Source organism: Oncorhynchus gorbuscha, linkage group LG20 (assembly GCF_021184085.1).
Source record: "Oncorhynchus gorbuscha isolate QuinsamMale2020 ecotype Even-year linkage group LG20, OgorEven_v1.0, whole genome shotgun sequence".
Lineage (NCBI taxonomy): Eukaryota > Metazoa > Chordata > Actinopteri > Salmoniformes > Salmonidae > Oncorhynchus > Oncorhynchus gorbuscha.
Window position 1 is genome coordinate 12,764,966 of NC_060192.1, and position 15,536 is coordinate 12,780,501.

The window sequence follows — 15,536 nt, forward strand, 5'->3', positions numbered from 1 at the left end:
GATCAACAACTACAGGAAACATTTGGTTGCAGTCATTGCAGCTAAAGGTGGCACAACCAGTTATTGAGTGTAAGGGGTGTCATGACTTGGCCTGTTGGGTGAGGATCATAGGCGCTAGATTTTATCTCTCTCTCCCCCCCTCTCCCTTCCCCCCCACCAGTTTTATGACTGGTCGTAAATACTGTGTAGAAACTCTGCCTTATTTTTCATATGAAGTCTTAACCAAGTCAGTGGCCACATCATCTTGAGCACAGACATTACGCCGGCGTCACAGAACACCCCTTTTCCCCAGAGTGCATAAAACCCACTTCTGACAAGATTCACATTAGACCAAGCAGGCAGACAGGAAGTCACGAATGGTTAAGAAATCTACAAAACTAAAGACCAGAGAACGTGCATCCCCACTCTGAAATGGTTACCACTCTATAGGCCAACGAGACCGACAGCATTAGCTGAAATGTACAGAATGGCTAGAAATGCTGAAACTTTCAACAGAGAAGAAAATCTCTACAAGACTACACATTCACAGTCTGCAGCTGTATATGTAAAATAGTCTAGTAAACTCGACCGAAGACGAGACAAAGAACAATCTCCTCCCACCACTCTATTCTAACGAAAGATCGATTCTAACAGACACCCCGAAGCTACAACTACAAAATAATTTGATGTCTGGTGGACCAACCGGAGAGTTTCTGTCAAATTACTCCCCAGATGGACCGCGATTTCAACAGCGACACAAACAAAGGCATACAATCGTAAATATGCAGTATACATTGAAATTATTTTCAAATGAGCGGCCATCCATGTGCAAAGTATTAGCATTTCACTGAGCATAGTTATCAGCTGTGTGTACGATAGGGAAGTCCTTTGTCTTTTCTCCCGATCCCTTTTCATTTGGTGTAACAAGCCATTATACCAGGCGAGCTTCAATGCCATACAACTCTCCTTCCGTGGCTTCCAATTGCTTTTAAATACAAGTAAAACTAAATGCATGCTCTTCAACCGATCGGTTGAAGAGCATGCATTTAGTTTTACTGCCCGTCTGTCCAACATCACTTACTCTGGACGGCTCGGACAGAGAATATGTGGACAACTACAAATACCTAGGTTTATGGTTAGACTGTAAACTCTCCTTCCAGACTCACATCAAACATCTCCAATCCAAAGTTAAATCTAGAATTGGCTTCCTATTTCGCAACAAAGCATCCTTCACTCATGCTGCCAAACATACCCTTGTAAAACTGACCATCCTACCAATCCTAGACTTCGGCGATGTCATTTACAAAATAGCCTCCAATACCCTACTCAATAAATTGGATTGCAGTCTATCACAGTGCCATCCGTTTTGTCACCAAAGCCCCATATACTACCCACCATTGCGACCTGTACGCTCTCGTTGGCTGGCCCTCGCTTCATACTCGTCGCCAAACCCACTGGCTCCAGGTCATCTACAAGACCCTGCTAGGTAAAGTCCCCACTTATCTCAGCTCGCTGGTCACCATAGCAGCACCCACTTGTAGCACGCGCTCCAGCAGGTCACCCCCAAAACCAATTCTTCCTTTGGCCGCCTCTCCTTCCAGTTCTTTGCTGCCAATGACTGGAACAAAACTACAAAAATCTTTGAAACGGGAAACATTTATCTCCCTCACTAGCTTTAAGCACCAGCTGTCAGAGCAGCTCACAGATTACTGCACCTGTACATAGCCCATCTATAATTTAGCCCAAACAACCTCTTTCCCTACTGTATTTATTTATTTTGCTCCTTTGCACCCTGTTATTTCTCTCTGCTTTGCACATTCTTCCACTGCAAATCAACCATTCCAGTGTTTTACTTGCTATATTGTATTTACTTCGCCACAATGGCCTTTTTTTGCCTTTACCTCCCTTATCTCACCTTGCTCACATTGTATATAGACTTATTGTTCTACTGTATGTTTGTTTTACTCCATGTGTAACTCTGTGTTGTTATATGTGTCAAACTGCTTTGCTTGATCTTGGCCTGGTCGCAATTGTAAATGAGAACTTGTTCTCAACTTGCCTACCTGGTTAAATAAAGGTGAGAAAAAAAATTGGTTTAGTCTACTAGGGACTTTTCATTGCATTGTGTTAGTAACCAATAACTATAGTGTTTGTGTGTTTATGTAATTCTGTGTGATTATTTAGTTAGTAAAATAATTAAGCCAATTTGTATATCGCCGATTCTTCATTATGCATTTGTGCAGATATGCAAGGATTTCGTTATTCAGAATGAGACTGATAGAAGGTAAATTACAATTAATGAATGACTGATGACTGAAATGTAAGAGATATTTGTATCTTTAAGATTGAATTCGGAAAACAGTAACTTTTTACGTGGTGCCCCAAGATTGCTGATGAGTTAATTGTTACTTGAGTAATTTAATCGTAATAATTAAACATAGTTAATCGATTTGATTAAACAATCATCATCACATTAATGTAAGCCAAGACACGACAGGGGGCAATTACTTTTTCACACAGTGGCATTGGGTTTTGCATAACTTTGTTTATGAAATAAGTATGTAATTGTTGTGTTATTTTTTCACTCAGGTTCCCTTTAACTAATAGGTTTTGGTTGAAGATCTGACACCATTCGGTATCAAAAATTGAGAAAATCAGAAAGGGGGCAAATGCTTTTTCATGGCACTGTAGCTCTATTGAGGAAGAGTTCTCATCCACTTCTTCACCCTTTTTTGTGAGAATCCTTTGAGCTTCTCAGTCTCGCGGTCACTCTCACTGCACGCATAGTGGCCATGAGTCACTGTAAACTCACTGTGAACAAGGTCCCGCAGCGCACAGCGGAGTCTGTCTGAACAGCACACGCACATCTCTCCCTCCACACCGTAAACACACATATATACACACACAGAGATATATCTGCAACATAAACACAGAAAGAGGGCAAGGGCGAGGAGAGAGGCAAGCGGAGCCCTGAGAATAAGTTGGAAAAACTTGGAAAGTTCAACGCTTTGGCAAAAACCCCGGACGAAACAAAAAGTATCTTTAACCTCCCCATTGTACCACTGGAGTTACGTCTCACAGATGTGTCAAAGTGTGGTCAGGGAGGTGCGCTGGTCACAAAGGTAGTGGGTTAAAATCCCAGTAGGGGATTGGCTGCTTGAGAACACTCCTCCTGAGAAGAGTTACAGGTACATCTCCACATCTCCACTATAAAAGCAGCCAGTAAAAGTATACAGGTACATAGAACACATCCCAGTCTACATAAATCGCAGCCTCTCTGCCAGTCAACCCTGATAGGCCGCTTTGATGGGAAAAGTAAATTAGGGTTTTATTTGTCGCAGCGGAACAATGACAAGATGCCAACAGCACCATCGGCTCCCGGTTTTGTTGCTGTGGCAATAACCTTGGAGACAGGAACCATAAATCAGTGGCGGTGAGTCAAATGGGGGGGTGAGATGTGGCGGTGGGTCTCTGGGCATCTTTCACTGCTGCCGTTAGGGTGGGCCAGGCCGCTCACCTCCATGTTGGGCCGAGAGGAGAGAGAGAGGACAAACTAAAGATGGAAATAATATAATAAAATAATATCGCTGATATGTTTCTTAACACTGGAGCTGCTTTAGACATAGAGAGGAAGGGGGAACCAGGCAGCAATGGAGTGGAATGCCTAAAGGGAGAGCCAGGGATCTAGGGCTAGATTTATATTGAAAATGCAATATAACTTGCGGATGCGGACAGAGATATCTACTTATGAAAACGAGGGCTCTAAAAGTACATATTTCCCCAAACGCTTGTGTAAGTCTATTTTCTTAAGACTGGGAGGAAACCGACAGGCAAAGGAATTCACACAGACGATTGAAAAATAACAGAAACTTCTCTACTGTTAGGGGATAGAATAGGCATCTTCCCCCAGAGAAATCGTCACTAGAAAGGTCTACCTCCATGCCTACACACTGGCGTTCAACGGCTGGGGAAATTATGTCTAATTCCAGAGATTTCAACCCACTGCCCTTGCTAATACGGACAGAGTGCAGGTATCCACCCGTTGAGACAAGGAGTTGGGTGTGTGATACAAACACTGTGATTGCGACGACTCGATGACATTTTCCATGTATTCGCCGTTACTCTGTGTACTCACAATCACACAGTCATATGCACACACACACACACACCTATGGTTCTCACGGACACCGAATGGGTGTAGGTGTTTTCAAACTCTGAGGAACAGCAGGATAAATCTGATAGCCAGTCTGCCAGTGTCCATCATTAAAGCGCAGACTGCAGGCAAGCAGCAGCAACAGCAGCGTAGTCCCAACACAGCACCAGCCCTCATCGATCCACATCAACTACTCAGACGTAGCAGAGCACAAGTCTGGGCTTAATCTCTCAAACTTACCCCAGTGTGTGTCTGTGTGTGTGTGTGTTTTTAGTCTGTGTGTGTGTGTGTGTGTTTTCAGTCTGTGTGTATATATTACTGATGACAGTATCTTTGCATGTTCATTTCCCTGCTTGGTTGCTCCGGACACGATCGATGAGGTGTCTCGGGAAAGTGTGTGAGTGACATTATTGTCAGCTGTGTCAATTAGACTCTGCACCTACCTTAGGTTGATTAAGAGACTCCATTAGGAACAGGACATCTATTCCTGGCTCATCGCTACTGGGATTTTCACTACCACAGTGTGTGCGTGTATGCCTCCATACCTCAGGCATGGCGGTGGTCTTGTCAGGACGTCTGGTCTCAGGCTCTCCAGTAAGGGGGTTACGTAGGGTCTGGAGGAACAGCGCTGCCTTTCTCTTCCTCTCCGCCTGCAGCTGCTTCTCCTTGGACTCCTTTGAGGCCTGGGCCAGCTTCTCCCTGGCGGCTGCAGCCAGACGGTCCTCTAGCTTCTGCTTGGCTAGATGGAGAGGGACAGAGGTCAGGTACAGCATAAAGACTGTATAGTTCCTGCAGCATACAAACAGAATAGTTTCTGCATGGCTACAGGAGGAAGGGAGGTAAGCGAGAGAGATAAAGAGAGAGAGCAGATGAACACCAGCATTTTTCAGCATGTTTTTACAAAAAGATCCCACCCTCTCTAAACTCCATACACCCAGTGTGCCCTAGATCTTCTGTTTGAGGACCAACACACAGGCACAACCTAAGAGCACAGCAGGAAAGGGAGTGATTGGAAAAAGCTTATTCTACTTTCCCCAACGGACAAGCAAAAACATATACATGATGAAATACAAATCTTAGAATCAACTATTAAAGACTACCAGAACCCACTGGATTCTATAATTAAATTGAATGAACTACAGGACAAAATACAAACCCTCCAACCCAAAAAGGCCCGTGGTGTTGATGGTATCCTCAATGAAATGATAAAATATACAGACCACAAATTCCAATTGGCTACACTTCAATTCTTTAACATCATCCGTGGCTCTGGCATCTTCCCCATTATTTGGAACCAAGGACTGATCACCCCAATCCACAAAAGTAGAGACAAATTTGACCCCAATAACTACTGTGGGATATGAGTCAACAGCAACCTTGGGAAAATCCTCTGCCTTATCATTAACAGTAGACTCGTACATTTTCTCAGTGAAAGGAATGTTCTGAGCATGCACACCCTAATTGACAAACAAAACAAAGGCAAAGTCTTCTCATGCTTTGTTAATTTCAAAACTGCTTTTGACTCAGTTTGGCATGAGGGTCTGTGATACAAATAGGATATTTTATCCAAAATGTTTGAATCAGTTATAGAACCAATTGCCCTTTATGGTTGTGAGGTCTGGGGTCCGCTCACCAATCAAGATTTCACAAAATGGGACAAACACCAAATTGAGACTTTGCATGAAGAATTCTGCAAAAATATACTCTGTGTACAACGCAAAACACCAAATAATGCCTGCAGAGCATAATTAGGCCGATACCCTCTAATTATCAAAATCCAGAATATAGCCGTTAAATTCTACATCCACCTAAAAGGAAGCGATTCCGAAACATTCCATTACAAAGCCATCATCTACAGAGATGAACCTGGAGAAGAGTCCCCTAAGCAAGCTGGTCCTGGGGATCTGTTCACAAACACAAACAAACCCCACAGAGCCCCAGGACAGCAACACAACTAGACAGAACCAAATCATGAGAAAACAAAAATATGATTACTTGACATATTGGAAAGAATTCACAAAGAAACTGGGCAAACTAGAATGCTATTTGGCCCTAAACAGATAGTACACACTTAAGGAAAGTTTTGACTATGTACAGACTCCGTGAGCATAGCCTTGCTATTAAGAAAGGCCGCCGTAGGCTGACCTGGCTCTCAAGAGAAGACAGGCTATGTGCACACTCCCCACAAAACGAGGTGGAATCTGAGCTGCACTTCCTAACCTCCTGACAAATGTATGACCATATTAGAGACACATAATTCCCTCGGATTACAGATACACAAAGAATTCAAAGAGAGCGAGCGAGAGAAGAGGTCAAAGATGTGTTGAGCGTGAGTGATTCCCCTCTGTGTCAAGGTGTGAGAGAGAAAAGCTACTGTACTGTGGAGACTTGGCTGGGGAGGAGATCGGAAAAGAGCAGAGAAAGAATACGGGGGAGAAAGAGAAGAGGACGGGGGAGAGCGAGTGGCAGTGTAGGATCAAATGGAGCAGTGGAGGGCAGACAAGGAAGCAGGCAGAGGTGTGTCTAAGACAGTGTTTAAGGTACATTTTGTAGACATTAACACTGTATTGAAGATGGGGGAAATAGGAATATATGGGGTATGACAATGTATGAGTGTATTGAAGCTTATGGCCACATTTCAGCTTACCATTCCCAAACACAACACCTCAGAGGTAAAGTTTGTGGATTGGCTAAAGAGTGTGAATGTAGTTTGAATTCGAGGTGTTCACGGATCCACCTGTACCCGAATACCCAAGAGGGTCTGGATCCAGAATTCCAAATGATTTCATGGGTTTGGGTCAGATCTGATATGATTGTCACAGGTGTGTGTAATTTTAAATGACTAGTCAGGAAGGACCCATATAGATCTGAACGTGACTGCAGTAGAGAGAGAAACTATATCATTTATCCTGCTGCTCTTTGCTTTTCACCTAGAATGGCGTGTGTAGCTTGTTGTTGTTGACTAGGGTTGCAAAAGGTCTGAAACTCTACAGTAAATTTACAGAATTTTTCTGTAAATTGTTAAGCCTGGGAATGACAGAAATTAGCTTAAATTCATCAAAAAAAAGTTAGCTTATAACAGTGAACCTTTTTTTGTGGGATACACTTAAGGCAATTCTAGGTCGTGTGGCATATTTTGGTTAAACTATCCCCAATTCAATGGAATTGCAACCCTCTGCATGCACAGTGCACTCTTCCATCACATGTACAGCTGATTCTCAAGATCTTTCACACTAATGAGATGCTATTGAGCCCACACTACGACACTGTCTGAGCCAAGGACTACATGCTTTCTGGTAAGTTTTGATTACAATACTGGGTGGGGTGAATATATTTTATATGACATACACTCTTTTTTTGTTAACGAGTAAATAGCAGCCTTCAACAACGTGTGTTTAAATCCTTTATAACTTGTTAACAATTTCTGGTAGCTAGTTTTTGCTACTATGTGGGTTTTAGTTTGGTGAGCTTGCTAACTGAGGAGTGTTAATTCACCTGTTTCCATACATTTCATTTTAAAACATTTATCTTACAAAGGACTTGTTTAATATAACTGCTTAACTATTTATCTGAATATGGAATTGTATTGGGTTCTCCTTTTTTTCTAATCTTTACAGGAAAATGTCACGGGCACTATCTGATGTGTGGAGACATTTCACTGCAGCTGATGTAGAAGGAAAAGCTGTGTACATTTGAAAATACTGTGCCAAATCATACGTGAAGAATGCAACAAAGATGCAGAATCCTCTGGCCAAGTGCATAAAGTTTCCTCAGCGCTCACAACAAGCAACCTCTGACACAAGTCCTTCTTACTTCTCTTCGAGGTGTGAATGATGAATCAGACACCTTGTCGATAGCAACAGCTCATGGTCCTCCTAGAATCAGACGTTTGTTTGACTCAATGGAGGAACGTAGTCAGAGAAATGTTGATGAATGTCTTGCTCGAGATGTGTATCCAACTTGTTCACCTCTGATGCTCACAGGCAATGTGTATTGGAAGAGATTTCTGAATGTTCTCTGCCCAGCAACCACCCCACCTAACCAGACATGATTTATCTACTCATTTGCTGGATGCAGAGTTCAGAGTTCAAGTGAAGGTCAAGCAAATCATAGAGAAGCAGACTGCATTGAAATGATCTCTGATGGGAGGTTGAATCTTCATGGGTAAGGAATAATTAACTACATCATCTCCACGCCTCAACCAGTATTCTACAAGAGCACAGACACAAGGGACAACAGACACACCGGTCTCTACATTGCAGATGAGCTGAAGGCTGTCATCAATGACCTTGGACCACAGAAGGTATTTGCACTGGTGACAGACAATGCTGCGAACATGAAGGCTGCTTGGTCTAAAGTGGAGGAGTCTTATTCTCACATCACACCCATTGGCTGTGCTGCTCGTGTATTAAATATTATCCTCAAGGACCTCATGACACTGAAAACAATGGATACACTCTACAAGAGAGCCAAGTAAATGGTTAGGTATGTGAAGGGTCATCAAGTTATAGCAGCAATCTACCTCACCAAGCAAAGTAAGAAGAATAAGAGCACCACATTGAAGCTGCCCAGCAACACCTGTTGGGGTGGTGTTGTCATCATGTTTGACAGTCTCTTGGAGGGGAAGGAGTCTCTCACAGTCTTCTGATATGGACAGCCCCATCAAAAGAGGATCCTCCTGGATGATGTACTTTGGGAAAGAGTGGTAAAGCAGAAGACTTCTGCCGATGCTGGCAAGAGCATCCTGTCTGGTGCAGAGATCAACAAGGCCTATGGTGTCATCACTACCGTGTCTCGCCACCTTGGCCTGGATGAGGGCAAGGTTCTTGGCAGTCTGGCGAAGTACACTTCCAAGCAAGGACTTTGGGATGGAGATGCAATATGGCAGTCGTGCCAACATATCTCATCAGCCACCTAGTAGAAGGGACTTTGTGGATCTGAGGCTCTTTCCTGGTTGCCTCCATCATCCTCCAAATTCCACCAACATCAGCCGCCTCAGAGCGTAACTGGTCCTTGTTCGGGAACACACACACACACACACACACACCAAAGCACACAAAGGTTGACAAATACAAAGTTTGAAAAATTGGTGACCACCCGGGCAAATTTGAGGCTTTTTGAGCCAGACAACGAGCCATCCTCAACAGGGTTGGAAAGTGACAGTGAAGATGAGGCCTCAGTCTTATGTTCAAGAGGTGGACATTGAGGAGGTCCAGAGAGAAGACATGAAAGCCTTAGAGGAAGACAGTCTGGAACCTGAAGCTTTGGTTTACAGATGCATGTTGAAACTGTTTTTGGGAGATTCGAAGGATCATTGGGGATCATTATTTTGTTGTTCAGTGAAATCATCCCATGTGAAGATTTAATTAAAGTTCAATTCGTAACTACATTTTTTTTTTCTATTGGAAGGATTTAATCATTTGCAATTATGTCTACTGATGATAAGGTAAAATGTTCATGTTTCTGTCTCCATATGATATGGTAAATATATCCAATGCAAAAACATCTACATTTAAGTGGTATTAATGTTAATTTTCATATATTTCCATTAATTCCCAAATATTTCAGTTAATTCCCATGGAACGTTTCCACCACTTAATACTACCCAAAATGTGCAACCCTGTTGTTGACTAATCATAATTCATCAGTGGCAATAGGCTACTTTCATAGATCCTCCATGTGGGGACAAAAGTCAACAGATATCTAATCAATGGAAGATGGAATTAAAAGTTAAAGGAGAAGGACCAACAGGTAGTTGCTACTTCACATTCTGAACGGAGTTGTTGTTTGCAACAGTTTAGGACGAGAAAGCACATGCAGCCTCAATTAGCGTAGTTAAGACAGATACTACGTAATCACATTGGATGATAAATGACCTAGTTATGGCAGTTATTAGTCTACTATAGCGTGAGTCGGCTTGGTTGGTTGCAGTCTCATCTCTCCCCCTCTCCTCCCTGTTCCTGTGTCACTCGCTCACACTCACAGGAGCCTAAACACACAGCACGGCCCCTGCTAGTGTGTCACCTCTTTCTACCTCCTCTCCCTCGCACTTTATTAGCTCAGGTTAATAAAGTAGCTTAAAAATGGACTTTTCTGCTGCTTCCCTCACTCAGATCGGACCTGGTCTGGATCCGACCAGGTCTATACGGAACGGGTCTAGATGTCCTCGGTTCCGTTTGGAACGGGTCTCTATATTTATTTATTTTTTATTTATGCATATTGGGTCTGGATGGGAAAGCCCCAGGTCCCAAAAGGCCTCCAGTGTGAATTCCAATTATACAGTAAAATTAGCTAACTGGGTCTCCTGCCATCATCTGCAATTACCGTTATGCCTGCCTACATTCCTCTCTGTAGGCACAGCCCAACGTAGCTGTTTAATGACAGAGAGAACACAAGGATGTGACAGAGGTCAGAGAAAATGAGAGAATGGGGAGAGAAAGCTGATGAGCGACAGGAACAAATCATGGGGGAGAAGAGGACGACAGTGATCACGAGGACTATATTAACGTGGACTCCGGGCATGTAACGTGGACTGTGGCCATTGAACGTGGTGCAGGGATAAATTGCCCAGCCCCAAATACAATAGCTCAATTTAATGTGTGTGGGCAGCGATAACCATCTGCAATCTTCCCTAGTCTGTTCATCGGAAGCACACAGGTAGAGCACAAAAACAAGTCCGTAGGGGGTGAATATACAGTGCCTTGCGAAAGTATTCGGCCCCCTTGAACTTTGCGACCTTTTGCCACATTTCAGGCTTCAAACTTAAAGATATAAAACTGTATTTTTTTTGTGAAGAATCAACAACAAGTGGGACACAATCATGAAGTAGAACGACATTTATTGAATATTTCAAACTTTTTTAACAAATCAAAAACTGAAAAATTGGGCGTGCAAAATTATTCAGCCCCTTTACTTTCAGTGCAGCAAACTCTCTCCAGAAGTTCAGTGAGGATCTCTGAATGATCCAATGTTGACCTAAATGACTAATGATGATAAATACAATCCACCTGTGTGTAATCAAGTCTCCGTATAAATGGACCTGCACTGTGATAGTCTCAGAGGTCCGTTAAAAGCGCAGAGAGCATCATGAAGAACAAGGAACACAACAGGCAGGTCCGAGATACTGTTGTGAAGAAGTTTAAAGCCGGATTTGGATACAAAAAGATTTCCCAAGCTTTAAACATCCCAAGGAGCACTGTGCAAGCAATAATATTGAAATGGAAGGAGTATCAGACCACTGCAAATCTACCAAGACCTGGCCATCCCTCTAAACTTTCAGCTCATACAAGGAGAAGACTGATCAGAGATGCAGCCAAGAGGCCCATGATCACTCTGGATGAACTGCAGAGATCTACAGCTGAGGTGGGAGACTCTGTCCATAGGACAATAATCAGTTGTATATTGCACAAATCTGGCCTTTATGGAAGAGTGGCAAGAAGAAAGCCATTTCTTAAAGATATCCATAAAAAGTGTCGTTTAAAGTTTGCCACAAGCCACCTGGGAGACGCCAAACATGTGGAAGAAGGTGCTCTGGTCAGATGAAACCTAAATTTAACTTTTTGGCAACAATGCAAAACGTTATGTTTGGCGTAAAAGCAACACAGCTCATCACCCTGAACACACCATCCCCACTGTCAAACATGGCGGTGGCAGCATCATGGTTTGGGCCTGCTTTTCCTCAGCAGGGACAGGGAAGATGGTTAAAATTGATGGGAAGATGGATGGAGCCAAATACAGGACCATTCTGGAAGAAAACCTGATGGAGTCTGCAAAAGACCTGAGACTGGGACGGAGATTTGTCTTCCAACAAGACAATGATCCAAAACATAAAGCAAAATCTACAATGGAATGGTTCAAAAATAAACATATCCAGGTGTTAGAATGGCCAAGTCAAAGTCCAGACCTGAATCCAATCGAGAATCTGTGGAAAGAACTGAAAACTGCTGTTCACAAATGCTCTCCATCCAACCTCACTGAGCTCGAGCTGTTTTGTAAGGAGGAATGGGAAAACATTTCAGTCTCTCAATGTACAAAACTGATAGAGACTTACATACCCCAAGCGACTTACAGCTGTAATCGCAGCAAAAGGTGGCGCTACAAAGTATTAACTTAAGGGGGCTGAATAATTTTGCACGCCCAATTTTTCAGTTTTTGCTTTGTTCAAAAAGTTTGAAATATCCCATAAATGTCGTTCCACTTCATGATTGTGTCCCACTTGTTGTTGATTCTTCACAAAAAAATACAGTTTTATATCTTTATGTTTGAAGCCTGAAATGAGGCAAAAGGTCGCAAAGTTCAAGGGGGCCGAATACTTTCGCATGGCATTGTAGTTCTTTCTATACTATCAATAGGCTGGCTACCAAGGAAAATCATATGGGGCTTAGTGTGAACACACCAGGGACAGAACATAACTACCACCCTAAGGTAGACCCACTTCCTTAATGGAGTGAGTGAGGGAAAAAAATATAGAGAGACAGAGTAAGCATGTGAAGAGGGAGAGAGGGAGAAAGAGTGACTTAGAAAGAACAAGTGAAAAGGAGTGAGTGAAAGGTGAAGGAAGACAGTGACTTGGAGAGAAAAAAAACAAAATAATTGAGAAATACAGACCGGCAGGCAGGCCTAAATCCTAAATCAACGTTTATTTGTCACGTGACCCGAACAGGCGGTGTAGACCTTACAGTGAAATGCTTACTTACAGGCTCAAACCAACAGTGCAAAGAAGGTGTTAGGTGAACAATAGGTCAGTAAATAAATAAAACAACAGTAAAAAGACAGGCTATATACAGTAGCGAGGCTACCGAAGTAGCGAGGCTACATACAGACACCGGTTAGTCAGGCTGATTGAGGTAGTATGTACATTAATGTATGGTTAAAGTGACTATGCATATACTGTATGATAAACAGAGAGTAGCAGCAGCGTAAAAAGAGCGGTTAGGGGGTGGCACACAATGCAAATTGTCCGGGTAACCATTTGGTTACCTCTTCAGGAGTCTTATGGCTTGGGGGTAAACACTGTTGAGAAGCCTTTTTGTCCTAGACTTGGCACTCTGGTACCGCTTGCCATGCGGTAGTAGAGAGAACAGTCTATGACTGGGGTGGCTGGGGTCTTTGACACTTTGTAGGGCCTTCCTCTGACACCGCCTGGTGTAGAGGTCCTGGATGGCAGGCAACTTAGCCCCAGTGATGTACTGGGCCGTCCGCACTACCATCTGTAGTGCCTTGCGGTCAGAGGCCGAGCAATTGCCGTACCAGGCAGTGATGCAACCAGGATGCTCTCGATGTTGCAGCTGTAGAACCTTTTGAGGATCTCAGGACCCATGCCAAATATTTTTAGTTTCCTGAGGGGGAATAGGCTTTGTCGTGCCCTCTTCACTCACGACTGTCTTGGTGTGTTTTGACCATTCTACTTTGTTGTTGATGTGGACACCAAGGAACTTGAAGCTCTCAACCTGCTCCACTAGACCCCCGTCGATGAGAATGGGGGTGTGCTCGGTCCTCCTTTTCCTGTAGTCCACAATCAGCTCCTTGGTCTTGGTTACGTTGAGGGATAGGTTGTTATACTGGCACCACCCGGCCAGGTTTCTGACCTCCTCCCTATAGTCTGTCTCGTCGTTGTCGGTGATCAGGCCTACCACTGTTGTGTCGTCTGCAAACTTAATGATGGTGTTGGAGTCATGCTTGGCCATGCAGTCATGGGTGAACAGGGAGTACAGGAGGGGACTGAGCACGCACCCCTGTGGAGCTCCAGTGTTGAGGATCAGCATGGCAGATGTGTTGCTACCTACCCTCACCACCTGGGGGCGGCCCGTCAGGAAGTCCAGGAAACAGTTGCAGAGGGAGGTGTTTTGTCCCAGGATCCTTAGCTTGGTGATGAGCTTTGAAGGTACTATGGTGTTGAATGCTGAGCAGTCATCAACGAATAGCATTCTCACATAAGTGTTCCTTTTGTCCAGGTGGGAAAGGGCAGTGTGGAGTGCAATAGAGATTGCATCATCTGTGGATCTGTTTGGGCCTGTTCAGACTGTTTGAGAGAGGCCCCCCAATAAGTAGGGTTCTTGGCCACTCAAGTGCTTTAGCAATCAAACCATTTGCGCTGCTTCAAAACTAAGACATTTTGGGCCAGCCATCAGTAAAACAAATCCTGCTATTGTTCTTCTTCATAACAGCACTAAGGGAGGGGGAAGATGGAACAACTTGTTATTTTTTGTTGTAAATGTATAAGCAGATTGCCACAGCAATTGAAAGTCAAAAGATGTTTTAGAGACAAAAGGACTTAAGACAGCACAGGCATGCGCACACACACACACACACAAACAACCACATGCGCACACACCCACGCACACAGAGAGACAGACACACACTTTACTAATGAGAGCTGCCACTGGTCTCACTCAATAACAGCACAGCTGTGGGCCTTAAAGGCAGTAAAGAACTATTGACGTGGTCCCTCATTGGCAATGATAGAGTGCTGACACACATTATGCTTTCCACAAAATGGACCTAGTGGTCTGGAAGATCGCACACACTCAAATATAGGGCGTGGCAGACAACAGACCAGCATTTTTTCACAACAGCATTAAAGCTAGAATCCTTAATTGGTTAAACTACTACGTTCGTTGGGGATAATACAACAAAGAAGTTACAGTAATTACAGCAAACCATTCGATTGCTTTATTCTAATTATAATCTCCAAATGGTAGGTACCCTATATCAGTCCACCGAATCCAAGTAGTTTTGTCAGTCTACTCTGGCCTAGGGCTGTGGCAGTCAAGAAATTGTCAGCCGGTGATTGTCAAGCAAATAACTCCTGGTCTCCTGGTAATTGACCGTCAATTAATAAACACATTTAGCATCTCCTGGCTTCCACACAAGCCACTGATGGAGACCTTTGAAACATCGACATTTGAAAAAGTCTAACAAATCCATGTAATATAGCCTACACCTTCACAATAAATCCATTATTTATTTTAGACAGGTCTAAAGAAACATGATATGAAGAAAATCTAGTCTATTTCAGAAGAACAGAATACGGAGTTGTCCTTATGTTAGTTCCTGATCTGGCTATGCCAAATGGCTGTGGGCTACACTAGTTCATTTAGCAGACAAGATTTGCTTAGGATTATGTGGCATTATTTTATAGTATGAAGAATACAATTGAACAAACTGAACAATATAGAAAATATATTTTCTCCAAACGATGAGGGAGTGAACACGTGGCTATACTGTGCTAAACAGTTAAAGAAATAGGTACTCCTATATGCTAAATGTAGAGTTATTCATGTAACTTTAGTTGTGATACAAACATATGTTTAGATTTGTAATACCTTGTATGGCTGCATAATGCGACTAATGATGACTTGAATAAAGTTCCATGAAAGGCGTTGGACGTTGTGCACTTGGGATA

The 15,536-nt window shown here is 43.2% G+C and overlaps 1 protein-coding gene across 2 annotated transcripts in view; it reads right to left on the reverse strand.

Annotated features, from left to right (window-relative positions):
* The window catches only part of LOC124006840 (splicing factor, suppressor of white-apricot homolog), a 150,779-nt gene that overhangs the window by 48,133 nt on the left and 87,110 nt on the right, over positions 1–15,536 (reverse strand). For both annotated transcript variants that reach the window (XM_046317029.1, XM_046317028.1), the window contains exon 13: positions 4,678–4,871. In XM_046317029.1, the coding sequence (XP_046172985.1) occupies positions 4,678–4,871 (194 nt within the window). The remainder of the gene's footprint in view (positions 1–4,677; positions 4,872–15,536) is intronic.